General features: G+C 44.3%; 1 protein-coding gene across 1 annotated transcript in view; it reads right to left on the minus strand.

Moving 5' to 3' along the window:
- Positions 1-17,992, minus strand: part of LOC104352162 (vascular endothelial growth factor receptor kdr-like) — a 95,726-nt gene that overhangs the window by 35,375 nt on the left and 42,359 nt on the right. Inside the window, exons 11-13 of the mRNA XM_086470695.1 lie at positions 17,247-17,352; positions 8,368-8,476; positions 1,016-1,309 (exon numbers count right to left, since the gene is read on the minus strand). Of these exons, the coding sequence (XP_086326821.1) occupies positions 1,016-1,309; positions 8,368-8,476; positions 17,247-17,352 (509 nt within the window). The remainder of the gene's footprint in view (positions 1-1,015; positions 1,310-8,367; positions 8,477-17,246; positions 17,353-17,992) is intronic.

Genomic DNA, 17,992 nt, shown 5'->3' on the forward strand with positions numbered 1-17,992 from the left:
CACGGCCTGGTTTTTAACCTAAGTGACAAGTGCTCCTGGCAGTATAGTTGTCCCTTCAGTGTCTCCTTCGTGGAAGTGGAGAAGCCTATTTGAAGATCACTGGTTCAGCTTCTGAAGGAGCCTGTCTTCTGCACCCTGGCTTGCTGCTGATTATTTCAGTTCTACTCCATTTCTGTGCTTTGGGCTTTTCTTCACCCTCAGAAGATAGCTAATTCATTCACCCGTTCCAGCAGCCACTTTTTCTTCTGAGAAGGCTTAGAGCTGATACTCACTTTCTTCACTATGAAGAAGAAGAAAGTAGTTTCACTAATTTCCAGTGAGTTTCCACCAGAACAGGTGTCCTGCCCTTTATATTCACATAGTCAAAGAAACCAGGCTTCAGGATCTGTAGGGTTACTATTTTTATGAAAATTAAAGAGTTGAGGGGTTGGGTATAAGTAAGAAGACACTGTTATTACAACAAAGTGCATCCCCACTTACCCAGAATAATTGGGACATGTCACTTGATTATACACTTGACCAGTGACATTTATGATGACATCTGCTGGGTCCAAATCTGTGTAGGTATATCTGTATCATCCTGGCACCTGTAAGCGGGTGGGGTCTGCTGCCAAAGGCACATAGATCTGGGGTGACACTCCCAAATGATAGAGTTGTGCTGTTAGTAACATGGTGGGTGATGCCTTTTCTCCTCAGTCAACACTACACCTGCACCCAGCATGGAATTAGGAAGATAAAATGCAGCTGAAATCATCTTTTAGTGTAATGCAAATAGTTTATACAAAACCTGCAGTGGCTGGGTGAGTAATATATATGAGTAGGTGTCAATCCACATACAGTAATGTGAAAAAAACCCCAAACCAGAGCACAAAGTCTATATTAGGACAGTCCCTAAGAAGTGTTGGGCACCTTCTGCTTTGAAAGGCTTCAAAGGCAGCAGCAGATGCAGAGCATTTCTGCTCCTGCAGCAGAATGGCAGCACGTCCCCCTGCCGTTTTCCATCAGCAGGACCTACCTCTGACGAGGAGCTGAGTGTGCTGCTCCAGCGTGTCGGTGCTGTTGTGCTGGTTCTGGGCTCTGCACTTGTAGAGGCCACTCTGTTCCTTCGTGACGTTAGGAATGACCAATGTCAAAGAAATGGAATAGTTGTCAGTTTTCTTGATCACTGAGTCACTGAGAGCCACCTCTGAGGAGGGGTAGTACCAGGCCAGGTGACTGTAGATGTACTTGGAGGCCCAGCAGGTCAGCTGGACGTCGTTCCCCACGATGGTTGTGACTTGTGGGTCTGTTTGCAACCCAAATGGCACATCTAGGAGAAAGAGCAGACACGTTTGCAGTTAGGCCACAACGGAGATCTTTGGCTGCCCGTTTGCCCCTTGACGGTCAGATTTCAAAGACCAGCCATGACAGAAGGAACCAATTTTAACGTGACCCACATTTGCGTGTGCAAACGGGCACCGGCGCTTGGGAATGAGGCGAGTGACGGTACCTCTCACGTCCCAGTGCTGACCTGTGGCAATTTGGCCCTCAGCAGTCTAATGATGACATTCTTGAGTAATGATTTGGAAGTTTATATATAGAAGTAGTTAATGGACTAAGAGAGTTTAATGAAAAGAGACTGCTATCCAGGTAGACAAAGGTGTTTGTGAGCTCTTCTTTCTCTATCTGCAATCAGCGCTTGAAAGTGTCATTGCATAAGAATAAAGCAACCTATTCCCATTTCTCAGAAGTAACAGTCTCTTTCTACCCCGCTGAACAATCTTCCCAATTCTCTCTTGTTTCAGCTGTGCCAATATTTATTTTCATCACATGTGCCTTGGTGGGTATTTACTTGATCGCTGAATGATCTAACGATATATAAGTCCTTCAGGCCTTTATATTTAGCAGGTAAATACTTTGAGGCATGAATCCAATCTATCAAAAATCAGACAAAAGAATAAGCTGTTTCTTGCTATGTTTTTAGTAACTTTTCACTCCAGAAAAAAAAAAAAATCAATTTTCCTGAAATGGCGAACTGAATCCATCTGAAGACGAGACAAAATGTTTCGGAGTAGAATGCCAGCGTCTGGCCTGCAGACACATTCCTGTTACTGCATTAAGCCACCAGAGACCTGCAATTAAATTGTGTCTGAAAAGTATCCTTTTCCCTTTATATTCTGTTCGTTTCAGTGATCCATCCGCTCAGCAGACTTGAATGAAAGTGTGTTGATAACCACAGTGACCTGGAATTATTCTTCCGCCTGTTGGGTCAGGATTTTCAAGCAGCTGAGGGTTATGAGGAACCAACCCCTTGTAAATTTTACCAGGAGTAGCACAGGAACGGGACAGTTTGGGAGGATGCTCTGGATTACCTTCTGAACATGAACACTGTTTGCAATAAATCTGATAGATTGGTGCTTCAGTTACCAAGCTGTTAGTAGGATGCTTTCTCAAGCTAGGATGAGATGGATGGCACTTTGAGAAGGACAGAAGTTAAAGGGGAGCAAGTATGCATTGCACTTGCAATCTGACAGATTCCACACGGGAGCTGGAATTGGGCCAGGGGCTCGCACTGCAAACACTTGCAAAAAGTTCTGCCGAAGTTGTAGTTGAGCACAAATAGCGAGGCTGTTCAAATAACCCATCTGCCTTATAGTAAACCGTGTATTTATTAGATAAAATACGGAGCCCTGAAGGAGCATTCAGATATGATTAAAAGTCTCTTTTCTTCAGAAGTCATCTGGAATAGAACCAATAAGCTGTGCTCCATGGTTTTTAAAGACTGGCACCAGAAGTGTTTTATGAAAGATCCAAAAAGAGAAGACACCCCTCAGGCCGCAGCTGTGGAAATTGTTATTTTTCTTTTCTTTCTTTTTGTGAAATTTCGGTTTACTTTATGCAGTGTTTTGTTAGGCTCTGTTGCTCTCTTCCTTGCTTAGTGCTAGCTGTACGCTCCAAGTGACTTGTGTGATGCATCCATTCTTCACCTCTGATATCCTGTGGCTCCAGCATATCAAGATGATGCTTATCAAAAAGCAGAAAAGGCTGAGGCCAGCAGAACTTCCCTGAACAGGAGGAATTAAGGTCCAGTGAAAACACTGGGATGTGACATGAGCAACGTCTCAGCATCTTTCCTGAATCTGCCAAACCAAAAGAGGGAAAAAGCGCCCTCTTAACTTGCCTGTTTCTTAGTTTCTCTTCTAAGCATTTGCCATTTGCTCCAGCAAGAGTTACAGTACAAAGGTAGGTGGATCTGTGGTTAGACTCAGCTCTTGAGTAAGCTCGGTGGTCTGGGAGACCTCCTGAGATCCCCTCCGCCCTGAATTATCCTGTGATCCTAAGTGCTGGGGCTCAGTGGAAGCATAAGGGGATTCCAGGGGAAGTGATGAGGTAGGAGTTTGGTACCTTACCTGGGGTAAAACCCAGTGACCCCCTGCAAATCTGCAGGGCAAGCTAAACCTTGGCCTTGTTAGGTGGTTAGGCTGGCAGCCCCATTTGTCCTTGCTTCTGCCTCTCAGGAAGCCTTTTCTTCAGCAGAATTTCTTCTTACGACTTGCAGCCCTGGGTTTTTTTGCAGGGTGATTTTCCCTGAATGGCTGAGGGAGAAATCCCACCACCAGGGAAATACTGCATCTCTTGGGATAAGGCACTGGCTCGTGCACAGCAGAGACAGCCCAGAGATCTCTGCCATTTTGGGGCAAATTCCTGATGAATTCGATGTGTTAATTTCCAAGCCCTAAATTGTGAAGGATGCTCAATAGTTTCACCTTGCTGCTGGACTTTGCCAGTGCAGGGTTTTTTCTCTCACCTTAACATTCTGGGAACAGAGGGCTGGCTTGTTTTTCTTATCATATCTTCTACTGACATTTTTTATTCAGCATTTTGAATATTTTTAGCTGGAACTTGTGCTATTCTCTTCCATCTTGTTAGCCTTTCAAGAAGCTCTTTCAGCTCCAATAGAATATTCATTGATTTTCATTTCGGTGGAAGGAAAAAGAGAGGGGAAAAAAAGTCTTTAGTGCTCTCCTCTCTCTTTTCTCCTCCCACCTGGATTATCTGGGGAGTAACTGCAGCTTTGAGAGCACATTATAAGTCAGTTCATCTCTTAGACTACTTTGCTTACACAATCTTGAACCTGAGCAGTCATTAACTTCCTCTCTCTGAACAGATACAGTGTTTTATAAGACTCCTAATAAGTTGGCTAAAAGAATGCACCATGGGGCCTTTTCTCTTTTATCAGCAGTCACCAAACATTTGTCTTTCGTATTGTATTACAGTGTAGTAGCCGCGAATTTCACTCTCGACTGTGCAGGATTCCATGGCAAAATAGGGAAATGAGCAATTGGGGGAAGGTAAAAAGTCAGCATAAATCAAAAGAAAGTCTGGCTCCATTTGTATTTACAAGGAATTAATTGGTTTTAATTTCCTGTGCTTTGCACAATAATCTGTGTAATTCAAAACTTCTGCTCTTTCCCAAATTCCATCCCTGTGCCTGTCAGGGTGGGGGGGTTGCCATCAGGCATATGCATGTAAGGAGAGTGAGAAAAAGAGAGGGTGAGCCCTACCATCTGAAACAGTGCAGAGCTTCTCATAAATCCTGTAAACATGTCAGGAATAAGCAAATTGAGAGTGGCAAGCAGTTGTAGAGCAGCCCAGCTCATATATTGTTCCCATATCTGATGGCAGATTCTTATCTCATGTTTGAAATATAATATTTTCTTTCTGGTAGAAATCTTTAACTCCATTTTTCTGAGTTTTTGTCATCAGATAAGCCCTTGAAAAAAGAGCTTTTGTTATTATTTGTTATTCTTATCATAATTAATTTATATTCCAAGAACGTTCAGAGGTTTTGTATGGGTGGGACCCCATTTTGGTTTATGTAGTACAATCATACAAAGGCTAGAATTTGATTTAGTGTGGACCTACAGTAATAGGCAGTCGCCCTTTCCAAGGTGCAGACCAGTGATTAGAAGGTAAATAATACTTGTTCATGGCAGAGAATACCTCCAGGAGACATCAAGTCAGCTTTTCACGGCACTGGGAAGGTTTCAGTCTGCCTTGAGTGTCCCTTGGTGCATAATCAGTGGTGCACAGTGACACGAGGCAGTCCTGAGCACCTGATGGCTTGCCCGCATTGCCTCTGCCCGTGCCAAAACAGTCCTCTCACTTAAATGGGAACACTGGTCTCGAAACTGCTGCTGGCAAGGTAGGCACGAGGCAGATTTTGTTTCCGCAAGAAACAGCAAAAAGGGTTTGCACGAAACAAAAATACTGAAATAAGAGTTAGGGCAGGGCATGATGGATAACACGGCTGCTGCACTGAGTTTCTGCTGCCGCGAACAGCTCTAGGAGAGCTTCAGTGGGACGTGGACAGTCAGGACTTCTGCAGAAGGAGCTCAGAGATGCTTCAGGGCTGTCATGGACTGATAAGGTTCCTCATCACGTTGGACCCCTTATATGGTTTGGTTTCAGCATGACCTCCCAACCCCGTTGACCGTTCACTGAAATGAATTCTGCTGGCGAAGGAATGATTTAAAAATAGATACCGGTGCTATTTCTGGTGTCCGTGGGAGTTTATGTGGGGGCTCTGCAGTGGAAGAACAAACTGGCTGTTGACATTATTCCATTGGGATAAATACATTTTTCTGAAATGAATATGATGGTGATGAAAACACCAGACTGAAGTACAGCGTGTCCCCAGAAAGCAGGTGCAGCCCATACAACACCTGATGAAGTTTCCCTGTAACACTCTGCCATGTCCTGACAAAACATTTCAACCCTGCCCTAGTGGAACAGGTTTTTGAGGGAAGAGGAGAGTTTAGCCTGTGTATCGTCTTCAGATTTCTTACCAGGGAGAAGTTAATTAAGCTCAATTCAGCCACAATGTTTAAAGCAGCTCAGGATCCACCAGTTTGTTTGTCAGTAGGAGATAATGGGAGATCAGGTTTTCAAAATCAACACATTGCTGAATTAATTGCGGAGTCCCACAACTAGCAGCTGTTTTGCAGAGAACAGAGCACTGTGAAGCGCTACGAACATTTGCTAGATGTTGTCCTAAAGGCCCACGCGTTGCTTGTGGGCTCTCAGACTCTAACTCAGCCTTTATCTCAGCTTTTAGGGTCAATCTGCATAAAATTAATCAGCCTAGCAATTGTGAAGTGGCCAGCTTGGAGCCTTATGCTTTTGGACTTCCCCCCTTCGGTACCTCACAAACTGTCCCTGGATGTCCCTCCTTCACTGAGACGAGAGGCAGCTCCTGGTGAGAGTAACCTGGCAGTCGCTCGGCCTCCTCCAGGTGCACCCGGTAGAAGACAGTGCTTTTTTTTCATCTCTGAGGCAGACCTTCAGCAGCAGCTCTTAGAGCAGCCTGGCCACTTGTTGAAGTAATATGCATTACTCAGCAGAGGACCATCACGTAAAGAAACCCGGCAGCAGGTCACTTTGCTGCTATTTTACCACTGCAACATGACCTACTTTAGGATCAGGATGGCCACATTTAGAAAGATTTCATTTCTTTCTAATCCAGAAACACCACTATTTTTAAACGCAGCACTTATAAAAGTCAGCCGTGCTCGTTCAGCAGCTGCCTCTTTCCCAGAATGGCACAGACTCACAGTCTTTTCTTCACAGGCAGGAATATATCTGTCTTGCCAAGCCCTGTTCACCTCCTGGTCTGTTTTGGTGGAAACATTTCCACCGTAACCACTGTCAGTAATTTTGTCCAGTGATTCATTTCCTTCATAATTAAAATTGCATGATTAAAACATTTGTGTCTCAAAACATTGCTAGATTGATCTTAAAATAAAAAAAATCTGAAATATTAGCTCACTGGGGGGGAAAAAAGCCCTGCATGACTTTCTTATTAAAATAAAACATAGTTGTGAAAGGTGCGTGGATTGATAGAACCCTTTGAATCTGACCTTATGCTAGTTGCTTGTTTAGTTGCTGCAGCATTGCTTTTAGTCACCAAGCATTACAAGGTACTGCAAATAGCTGGGGAACATACGGCTTTGAGTAACCCATCCAAACATAATAGCTGGCAGAATTCAGAGCAGAAACAAACCCACGTGAAGACTCAACACTTGGAAGTGGTGAAGTGTAAAATTAATAGCTGACCTGCAGCTTGCCTTGCCCATCTTGAGGACCTCTTACGGCTGAGCTGTATCTCCCAGAAGTGCACCTTGAAGGGCGTCTTCCTAAATAAGAGTTAGGGCTTTGGGAAAGATCTTCTGGAGGCTTAAACCCTCTCCTGTCTCCATAAGGCATTGGGGTAGGACAAAGAAGCTGTAAATGGAGGTGAAATCTTTCCCCCATATGGCACCAGCTTTGTTATTGTTGGATGATATTTTTTTATATTAGCATTTCTGTGTAATAACGATGACAGTGAGCCCTTCCTGGGTGAGCCCTGTTTGAAACGTGCTGAATTACTTCAGAGCGATGGAGTCAAACAACAGAGGACGCAAGAGAGGCAGAGGTGTGCAGAGCACTGCCACGAGCAAGCTTCGCCCTCAGAACTTGCTTCACGGGGAAGAAACCAAGTAGTGAGAATCAAACGTTTACCTTCCAGGACACTTCTGCACTCTTTGTTCCAAAAATTGTTATTTTGATGCAAATTCTGCCAGCCAACATTCACTCATCCAGAAAGTGAGCACAGAAATGATTCTGTTTGTTCTTGTTAAGCACTTCAACAAGGCTGTCCCTGGACTCTTCTCTTTTTTTTAAACTCCCATCTCTCCTAAAAGCATTATGTAGGTCTTGATCTCACTACTAAAGAATTTCTGTGTTGAAAGGTTAAGCAGATATTTGTTTGGATTTGTGTTCTTTGGAGAAATAGCTTGTCCACCTCCTCCCTCCTTAAAGGGCACTGGAAAGGCTAATTGCTCAGGCAAGGATCCAATGTCACAACAACTCCCAGTGATATCAGCCCTGGATTAGGTCTGAATATTGGCCTTGCTCACCTTTGCTATGTCTGCTGACTTAATTGGAGACCAACTGTTCTCCTGAGTCAGGGAGAAGCTTCAGGGCTTTGGAAGACTACAAAGGACTTAGCTTTTGCTAGAGGTTTCGTGAGGACAGCACTCAAATATCATGAATACACATAATGATGAATAAGACACGGGCAGCTAGACGCAAGGCCTGCATCTGCAGCTTGGAAAGGGCCAAAGGAGCATCAGGTCTGATGCTGGACATGCCAAACTCCGTTGTGCACTGAGACGGGACCCAGCCTTGTGCGTGGCGAAGAGCCTGGGACTGTGAGATTGGGAGTGCTCTGAAAACACAACGTGCAGGGATTCCCAGAAGTCTCAACAAGCACTATCTATAAAAAACTTCAAGCTAAATCAGGCCATCAGCGTGTCGTTTTGGTGTAGTGTCTCTTGTGGTGTTTACCTGAGACGTAGAACTCGATGCTCCTCTCTTCTTCGCCGATCTTGTTTGAAGCCACGCAGTAATAGATTCCTGATGCACTGCAGTTTTCCATGGTTAGTGTGCTCACAATCTGCCAAGCAAAGAGGGAAAAAGTAAAGGCTTTGAGTGTAGTGTAGTCTTAGCAGACAGACTTGAGAATAGTAGATAAATATATGTTTTGTGGGGGAAAAACAGTTAACAAAGGAGTTTCTAAGAGTGAGTGAAGATCACAGACAGACAAGTGCTTCTGTCAGGGTTTTGGTCTCTCATCTCACATCACCTCAGCTCAGTTAATTCTCTTCCCTCCTCATTCCTAAACCTTCCCCTTCTTTTCTTCCGGTCTCCCCCGTGAAAAACGGGGTTCCCCTTTGACACACTGCCAAGGTCTTTGTGTGACAACATCAGCAAAAGACTAAAGTGAAGGGCCTGGAAGATTCATCTAAGACACTGGAGATGAAGCCCCACATCCACCTATTTCCTTTTCTGCTTTTCAGTTACGGTTTCGGTGGGTAACAGGACATTTGCATGGGAAGCAGGTCGTTCGTATGGATGTGGTACAAACAACATTGTGGGATTTTGCTTTGCTTTGCTGTAACCCCAGAGAAGGGAGGGATGGATGTGGCCCCTTTGGGCCCCATCTCACTCTTACAAATTGTGCTTGGAAGCCCCTCGATCCCACAACCCTTCCACAGAGCCTTGCCAGAACTTGTGCCGTGAGGAAGGAAGCTCTGGAGCGGCTGCCTGTGCTCAGACACCTGGCAAATGCAGAAGGAAGGGGAGGTTGGTGAAGGAGGAGGAAGGATCTCTTGTCCTGAGCTTCACCACGTAGAAAAAAGAAGTGGTTCGGTTACTCACGGGGCTCAACCCAAACACATCCTTAAGAACTTGTGTTCCTTAAACATCCTAAGCCCCTGCTTCTCTATAGGGCCTTCTTAATGAGGGGCCAGCCATACAGCACTCCCCTGTCCCTGTCATGATGCAACGTCACAAGCTCGTGGAGGACTATCCACGGGTCATGCCTTCAATTATTTCTGGTACTTCCTTTGGGCTGCTAGCAAGAAAGCAGGGTCTAACCCAAGACAGAGATGTTCTTGCAAGATTACTTTGCTTCCCCTGCAGCCATTCACCTGAGGAACTCTGAGCCCTCACATTTGGAACAAATATCACTTTCTTTGCCATCCTCTCTAAGGACTTTGAGAATCAAAACTTATAACACCCTCTGGCCCTTTGTCCTTATCTCCAGAGAGCGCTTTGAAGTGCACAAAAGCATCTCTGGACTTTCTTTTTAATATCCTAGACTAAACTCACACAAGACATTCCTTTACTCCTCATAAAGCTGCACCATGAGTTTCTCTGGCTGTGCTGGATATGTTGTCAGAGAGTTACTTAAGATTTTTCTGAGCTTTAGCACTTTAAGGCCTGTAGGGAAATGAGTTTCAAAGGTTTTGATCCCATGTGCATTTTACTTTCTAATGGGGAACATTTTCAGCAGAATAATCGTAAGTGGCAAAGTACCTACTTTTCCTGGGCACCAAACACAGAAATTAACCAAGAATAGGGACAACCCAAATTTAGGGGTGAAAACAGGAGACCAGTAAACCCAGCTCCCTCTGGTGTCCACGAAAGAAAGAGCTGTGCTGTTCTCAGTTATTTATGATGTGAAAATAGCTCTAACTTGGGTATAAAATCTCCCAGAGAAGCAGTCTGCACCTCCTCCTTTTTCTATTCCCGTAGCAGTGGGCCTAATGCCACAGATAATTAACCAGCACATGTTCAGAGCACTACCCCTGACTTTAGCAGCAGACACTGCCTTTTGAATTACTGCTGAATCAGGACCAAGATCTTTCTTATCATGGTTACAGGATCTTAGTATTTTATATTTGGGGATAGAAAAAGCCAATATAAATGTACGTGCTGAGGACAGAAGGGGATAAATTTGGACAGCTATTTAACACCTATTAGTCTTGCTAAGTGACAGCTCTAGATGGGAAGTCAAGGATAATACTGTAGAGCCAGTTAAAATCGAAAAGGATAATCTAATTATCCGTTTTGGAATATGTCCAAAATGTTAGGGATGACACTGTGACTCTTCTAAAAACCGATGCAAAGCCTCAAGCTGCATTTGGTGGCCCCGAGGTAAACGCACATGAGCACACACAGATGCTAACGTCTCTAACGACATAACTCAAGAAAAGTCTGACATGGTAGTGGGGAAAAAAAGAGCAAGTAGCTATACTGAGACCTCGTCTTAGCTAATCTCAAGTGTGGCTAGATGTGAAGGTGAAAAAGATACTAAAATGATGGTGGGAAACAATCTCGGGGACAGATTCTTGGGAAATACTTGTTGAGGAAAAGAGAGACAGTCATTTTCTTGTTTGTATGCTCAAAATCACTGTTGCGCACTTGGGTACCAGTTTGCTACAGACCTGAGCACAAGAGATAACGCACTTTACTGTCTTGTCTTAGAACTAGCACCTTCCAGAGTCCTCCAAAATGTGACTTTCAAGCCAGTAGCATCCAGCAGAGAAAGATATGTGCTTTCAGAGGCAGAAATGAAGGATTTTGAGTTATTTTCTTGTAATAAGATAAATCCCTTGAAATCATTATGCATCAGCTTTTCACTCTAGCTGTGTGCTCCCGGGTAAATCCCTGAGACTGGGGGTCCAATTATCTTTCCGGCATCTTAAATAAAGTTCTCAGTTGCCAAACTAGCCTAATCCTGGTTTAGCCCTCAGCAGAGTGATGCTTTGGAACACGAACATGCTATACCAAAGGGCATCCAAATCCTCCTTACCTCTGTAAGACCCCATAGTTTTGTCTTTTACCAAAAGGAACCTGAAAGAAACATTTGGGTTGCGCTGGAGCAACCAAACATAGGAATCTTTTCCCATCATTAACAGTGAAAACTGTTAGCAGACTTCTCTCTCTCTCCACTCTCGTGGAGTGGTACAGCCCTACAGCCCCAGCATTTGGGGACCTTTAGTATAGAGCGGAAAAAATTCTGAGGGGATCATCTCCTTTGTGTGCTTAGTCCCTGCATCTGGCAAAGTATTTTCCATTCCTGGAATCAAAGCCAGGATAGAAAAAGTTGGGGACAGGTTGGCATTTCCCACATCTAGACTCATGGAATCACAGAAAGACCTTAGCTTCAGGGGACCGCTGGTGGTCTCCTGGCCGCCCTCTTACTCAAAACAGTGCTCGCATCAAAGCTGTTTCTCATGCCTTCTTCTCAGAAAACTCTGCTCCCAGACAGAGCACAGCACTTTCTGCCTAGCCTAAATAATGATGCTGATGTGAAATCCGCAATTGCCTTGAAACATTGTCTCTTGAGTGAAATTACGATTCATGAACTATTGACAGCCTGGAAGTTTGCACTTTTTAGTTTACCTCCCACTGGATGTCCTAGTCAAGAGCAGTTCAGACTAAACGACACGTTAACCCTGGCCAGTGTACTCCAGCCACAAGTGGTAGCACAAACCATGTGGCTTGTTCAGTCCTCAGCTTCTGTGCAGACTGCGCTGGAACCGATGGGAATTAATAACAAATTATTGGCATGTCATGTCTAGACATCTTCCTAGTGGGAGCTGGGCTGAGATCCTGCGAGTGCATACCAAACACCAGACATCCTTCGGACCAGTTTTGAGGGCCTGTGTTGAATTTGGAAGTAAAGGTCTCCATTTCCTATTACTTAACCTAAAGGCCACCCAATACTGCGAGCCCGAAGAAGGGATTATTAGCTAATAAATAATTACTATAAAAGAATAAACTAAGTTTAAAACTCAGTCAGAAAAGAAATAAAATGACTGATCTCTGAAGAACAGCTCTGACAAGTAAATAGACATTGCTGCTGGAAAACTCATAATGGAATAGTTCAATAGAGTCCATATGTCTTGCGCTGTAATGTTCCCGAACTGATAAAAACAAGCTATTATAGAAGCAGCCAAATAACATTCCACAGCCATGTACCATGAGTGTTTTAAGACATCTTGTAGTAAGGACAGAGCAGCAAGACCTTTTCTTAAGCTGGAGCCAGCATGAATTAATATATCTTGTTATTCGTTGCTTTCTCTTTCCTTTGTCTAATTCCTCCCTCCAACGGCTTTAGTTAACAATTCTTCTCGCTTTCACTTCGTTAGCTATATGTGGGCGAGGATGAGGAGTAGAAAATGTGGGTGGAAAACTTCGCAGCTGTCTTAACTCTGGCAGAGCTGGGGTGGAGGTGGCTAGAGGGAGATGAAATTATAGGAACTTCACCAGGGACCCCGCAAAGAAAATATTCAGCTAGCTCCCAATCCATCTCCTTGAATGGCACAGAATAACACTTATTTTTATAGCCTGACAATTCTGATCCATGATCTTAGTTCATTCATTAAAACCATGCCAAAGGATGGACTGGAGACAAGTGATAAGAGAAGTCTGTGAGCTGACTTGAGAGCTTCTAGGGTTTGCTCTCATCTCTGGCAGTGGGTGTTTCTCCCTCTGTAAAATGGAAACAATCATTGCCTTCCTCACAGACTGCGGCAGAGCTGATGGTAGTACTGTGTGATCAGGAAAGGTGCTGGGCAGGGCAGGAAACTGGGGAAAACGGGCAGTTTGCGGTGCCTCTGGAGGAACTGGTGTACATTTTTAGTACGGATGGACTGGTCACTCTCTGGCCGTAGAGCAGGTGGGTAGGCGCTGGCTAGTCATGAGCAAGTACCACCCCCATGCTTCTTCCTTGCACCCAGCGATTGCAGCTAAGGAATTTAAGAGGGCAGGGAAGGCAGAGGGAGGTTTCTTACAGCTCTGCTGCCAGCCAGGCTCTCTCAAGAAGACTTGCCAAGGACAGTGTAGTAGTCCATGTGCTCCTGTGCTTGGGTAGTGCTGAAACATGTCAGAGAGTCTCCCAGAGAGTGGCTGCTTTGTTCAAAAACCCAGCCACGTGACTGTTCACCTTCCCCTGCCAGAGAATTAACGTGACAGGGCTTGTGGGAGCTCACTGAAACGGGCACCCACACAGGGTGACAAATTTAAACAGCCCCACTGAGTTGCTCACCTACTTTTCACCAAACACATCTCACTACTGTAATGTAGTCTTTTTTTTCCTTCAGGAGGTTTAAACCTGGCATTTTGGGGTCAGTTTTCTTGAGTGGTTATGAATTTCACCAGCAAAAGAGAGGTATGAGTTTCGTTGCAGAAACATCCACGTGGCCTGGCCACTCTTTCATATATACATGAAAGGGTGAAAAGAGATGAAAAGAACACCCCAGTGAGGACTGAACTATGTATGGATCTTGCTATTCTTTTCTGCTATGTCCTGTTCTCCCAAGCTCAGACCAGTATGTTCAGTCTACTAACAGGAAAGAAAATTAAATAGCAACCCAGCTCCTTGCAACCTGAAGAGGAAATTCAGGCAATTTGTGCAGTCACGGGTATTTCACCTGATGTTAAAAAGCAGTCTTCAGAGGTAGCTACACAGTAGTTTAAATCACGAAGTGAAAAGTTCAATATTGACTCAAAACCACTGGGAAAATCAACCTAACACAATGCAGTTGCCTCAACCACTATTTGACTGAAACTTCAGTGAAATACATCATAACGTTAACGATAACCACATGCTTTTCTTCAGGAAAGAGATTCAGCCTTTAGAAGACAGGAGGGCGTGAAATTCACTTCTCTGTCTGAGGAATAATAATGGAATAATCATTATGACGAAGATGACAAGAGAACTCAATTTTACATGCTGCTTTTGTCAAATAGATGCCTAAAGATCTTGATGTGATCTTTGATCACATCAAGCATCAGTGGTCTGCTGGAAAAATCCATGCTTGCTGCCCTGCAAGCTAGCTTTTGAGCAAGATTCTGGATCTGGTAATTTCTGGGGGTTTGTTCCTATGTTCTTAGCAGCTCTAAAAAGTTAATGCATTTTTTTCATGTGCTGCTAAGCCAGCATGTATTGGTACAGTTCTTTGAGGGTGACCTCTAGGGATGCTGAGAAATTGTAGAGACTGGGTAAATTCCACCTTCTGCTCTGAGACTCCAGCTATCATTGGACAGGCTCAAGTCACACAGGAAAAATAACCAATCTCAGCTAATCCCAGCTTCACAACACAGTCAATAAAAGCCACGCTCAGTCGGGCTCCAACATCTTTATTATTTCATCTGGCTAGTCAATGCAGATGAATTACTTGCTAGGACATGGTGGGAATGGATTGGGCTGTTTCCTGTCTATTCAGTTTCTGGTGGGAAAGACAACTGATAAAAAACAAGGAAAAGTCTGAAGGCTACGAGTTTTCATCAGTGTCTTTTTTTGAATTATATCCAATTATCTAAAGACTCCACTTACACAGATAGCCTTGGACTTCAGAAAGGGGGGTGGAGAGGAATTGTCTGCTAATGTAAGCAGGGAGACAAAGTGCTGAAATGTGAGATTCATAAAATCTAGTTTTATTAATTTGAATAAATCTTAATCAGGACATAAAAATTGTTAGGAAACACCTCAGAATATGTTTTCAACCAGCAGAAGATGAAAATAGTGAATATACTATAAATTGAGAATTTATGTAACTTGTAAAGAAGTATTTTTATGGAACTAATAATGAAATATGTAAACGCTTAAATTAAAGGTTTGTAGGCTGAGCTTTAGAACATGTCTAAAACATGAATACTTCAGGATGCCTGGATTCCATAGAAGTAGCAGATGGCTGGGCAGGGCAGAGCGAGGAGCAGCTTCGGGGCTGTTTGCGGTACTCAGGGTGTGAGCAGCGGCAAAGCTCTTAGGGAACAAGAGGAGACCTTTTGAGGACTGCGTGGGGTCCTTGTACTGAGGTTCCCTCATGGTCCTTGTCTCTACTAAGCAATCGTGCCTCCCTTCTCCTAGCACCCTAGTGTCCACCATGTTTCACAGGCACATGGTGTTGTCAGAACTGACCTGTGGGTAGGAGCACTGTTTCTCCTCTGGTTGCTGTACCTGGAGATTGCTCCACCTTTTCTTTCTGGGGAAATGAGGTGATAGGGGAAAGCTGGGAAGCCCAGCACCAACATTGAGGGTGTGTTTGGAGTGCCCCACTGGGTCCAGGAGCTCTGTGGCACTCCGAAAACATCTCATTCAGACGCTGCAGCCAAACCCCATCCGAAGTCCACTAGCACACCAAAATTTCACCCAGTTGCATATTTGCCTCAGCAAAGATGGTAAAAGAAGAGATGGGAGTGGTGTGCATATGCATAAGACAAAGAAAAATGTTTCTCATTTTGTGGTGTTGAGGTGACTCGCTATCCCAGTGTGTGGGAGAATTCAGCAACTAACAGATATTTTTTGAGTCACAGCAGTTGTGAAACCCTTCACTTTTATATGGGGACTAACATGACTTTAGGACTGATCATCAGATATAAACTGAGCTCTTGGACACCAGACCACATATTTAGACAGACTGTGTATGTGGAGAGAAACGGTAGCCAGGAGAGCTGCAAAACTCCTGTCAGTCCATGCAGCAATCAGAAAGTCTTAGAAAAGGAAGAAACTTTGTAGGTACATGTCACCAACTCAATTTTTTAGAAGTAACTAGCACTTTGTAGGTAGTTGCTTTACCTAAGATCTAAAATTCTTAGAGAATACACTTAAAAACAGACCTTAAGGGGCACTATGCCATCTAAATAAATCCCAATTTATACGTATCTTCCAGCAAGAGGAAAACTCAGGAATGAAATGCGAACACTGATTTTTCTCCTTCCCAGCCCAACCTCCATGATTTCAGAGCTCTGTTTTAGATTATGTTTAGAGCTGGAAAGTCTCCATGAGAAAGAGCAGATGGCTAAGGCACTGATCCTGCCAGATGCTGATTTAGTTTGGACCCAATCCAGAAGAGCACTTTAGCTTTGTGCTTAACTTCAAGCATGGGAGTAGCCCAAGAATTATCATATGCTCAAAGGTGTACCAGGATACGAACTGCAGCGTTCAGCACCTTGCAGGATTAGGCACTCAATAATCTGGAGCATCCACCTCAAAACCTGTAGCTTCAAAACCACTCCTAAAGCCACAAACCTCTGTCAGTCCGACAGGAGTAAAACAGCAGTCCGAGCCAGACCACAGCATCTTCTCCAAGGCGTAGCCAGAAGTCTGTGACTACAGCAGAACAACTGCAGCCATTTCCCAAGGATTAGCGTGGATGTGTGTGGACAATATCACTCAGTATCACCATAGGTGTCCAGGAGGCACTGAACAGATAATTCGTGGCTGGGATCTTTGCAGTTCATGCTCCAGGTGCTGTTTGGAAGGGGAAGCAGGCAGGGAAGCGTAGAAGGAAGGAGGTCTTCCCGCCTGCATTGGCTCGGTAACATGGTTGGCAATCCAAATGGGTAAAGAAACTTTGACAACTTGAGCTGAAACAGGCAGGTACTGCAGGCACTTACACGCTCTGAAAATCAGGCCAGCTATCTCTGGCCACCGGAGGCCTCTTAAATGACCCAGCTGTATAACTCCTGCTAGCGGGAGAGTAGGCAAGGCTGGGCAGCAGAAAGTGCTCTCTAAGTGCTAAGCCTTTTGATGAACTCAGAGGCCTTATCAGTTGGGTGTGCTCCACAGGACCCCTCTTGCACCGAACCAGTCGTACACTTTCTCAAGACTGAGGGAGACAGAGAGGTTTTTGACCCAAAAGTCTTTGGAGAGTTTTAAACAGGGTGTGTGACATCATTGCCAGAATCCCGGCATTTATAAACAGCAGAGATCTGAAAGTGATCCCAGGGCTGTGGAATTTAAAGCATGCTAACAACCCGCAGCAGCTTGGGAACTGCAGGGAGCGAGCTCCGTGTGAGCGCGGCGTCCCCTCGGTAAAGCCCACTGCTATTCCATGACATCATTGCTCAGATTTTCATCACACACATACCTTTCTTTTATCCCCATGCTTCACGGTTTTGTTTTCAATGCTTCTGATCTTGTTGCCTATGAACATGTTCTCCTGAACCACAATCTTCTGCCCATTGGGGTTGCATCTGGAGGTAGAAAAGCAAAGGTGGTGTTCAAGAACCAGACTTGCTGCAGATAACCCGGGGAGGCATTATTAAAGAAACAGAATGTCATGCTTAGGTGATAGTCTTAGGTCTTAAAAACTCCTGAAAGCTATTGTTGCTGGAGATTGTTACCTCTCCATGAAAATACTGTATTCCTTCATCCAACATTTCAAAATTACTTACAAAGCACCTTGGCAGAGGTAGACAAATATCAGTATATATACCAGCAAGGAAACTCCCCAAACTTTCTGAAGATTGAAAATAGAAAATCGTGGTCAACTAACTAAATCCTGTGAGTTTAATCTGCCTGATAGGAGTTATACTCCAACTCTGAGCAGTTGTGGCTTTTTAAGTGCTCTTTTAGCACTTGCAGTGCATGTCAAAATGCAGAATTCCAGCCATTCAAAACTGGGGCGAGGTGAATGCTGCTGAACATGTCTGTGTATCTTCTCGGCTTCCTGACATGAAGTGCAGGCTGAGGGAGTAGAAAGGATAAATAGTGGGATCACGATCGCAGAAGGCTCCTTTAGTGTTGCATATTCCGCAGAAGACAGCCGTATCTCAGTCAGGTATCAATCTTTATTTTTGAATTAGGGGCAAAGAGCAGTGTATGTAGCACGTC

Source organism: Leptosomus discolor, chromosome 9 (genome assembly GCF_034619465.1).
Source record: "Leptosomus discolor isolate bLepDis1 chromosome 9, bLepDis1.hap2, whole genome shotgun sequence".
NCBI classification, from domain to species: Eukaryota; Metazoa; Chordata; class Aves; order Leptosomiformes; family Leptosomidae; genus Leptosomus; species Leptosomus discolor.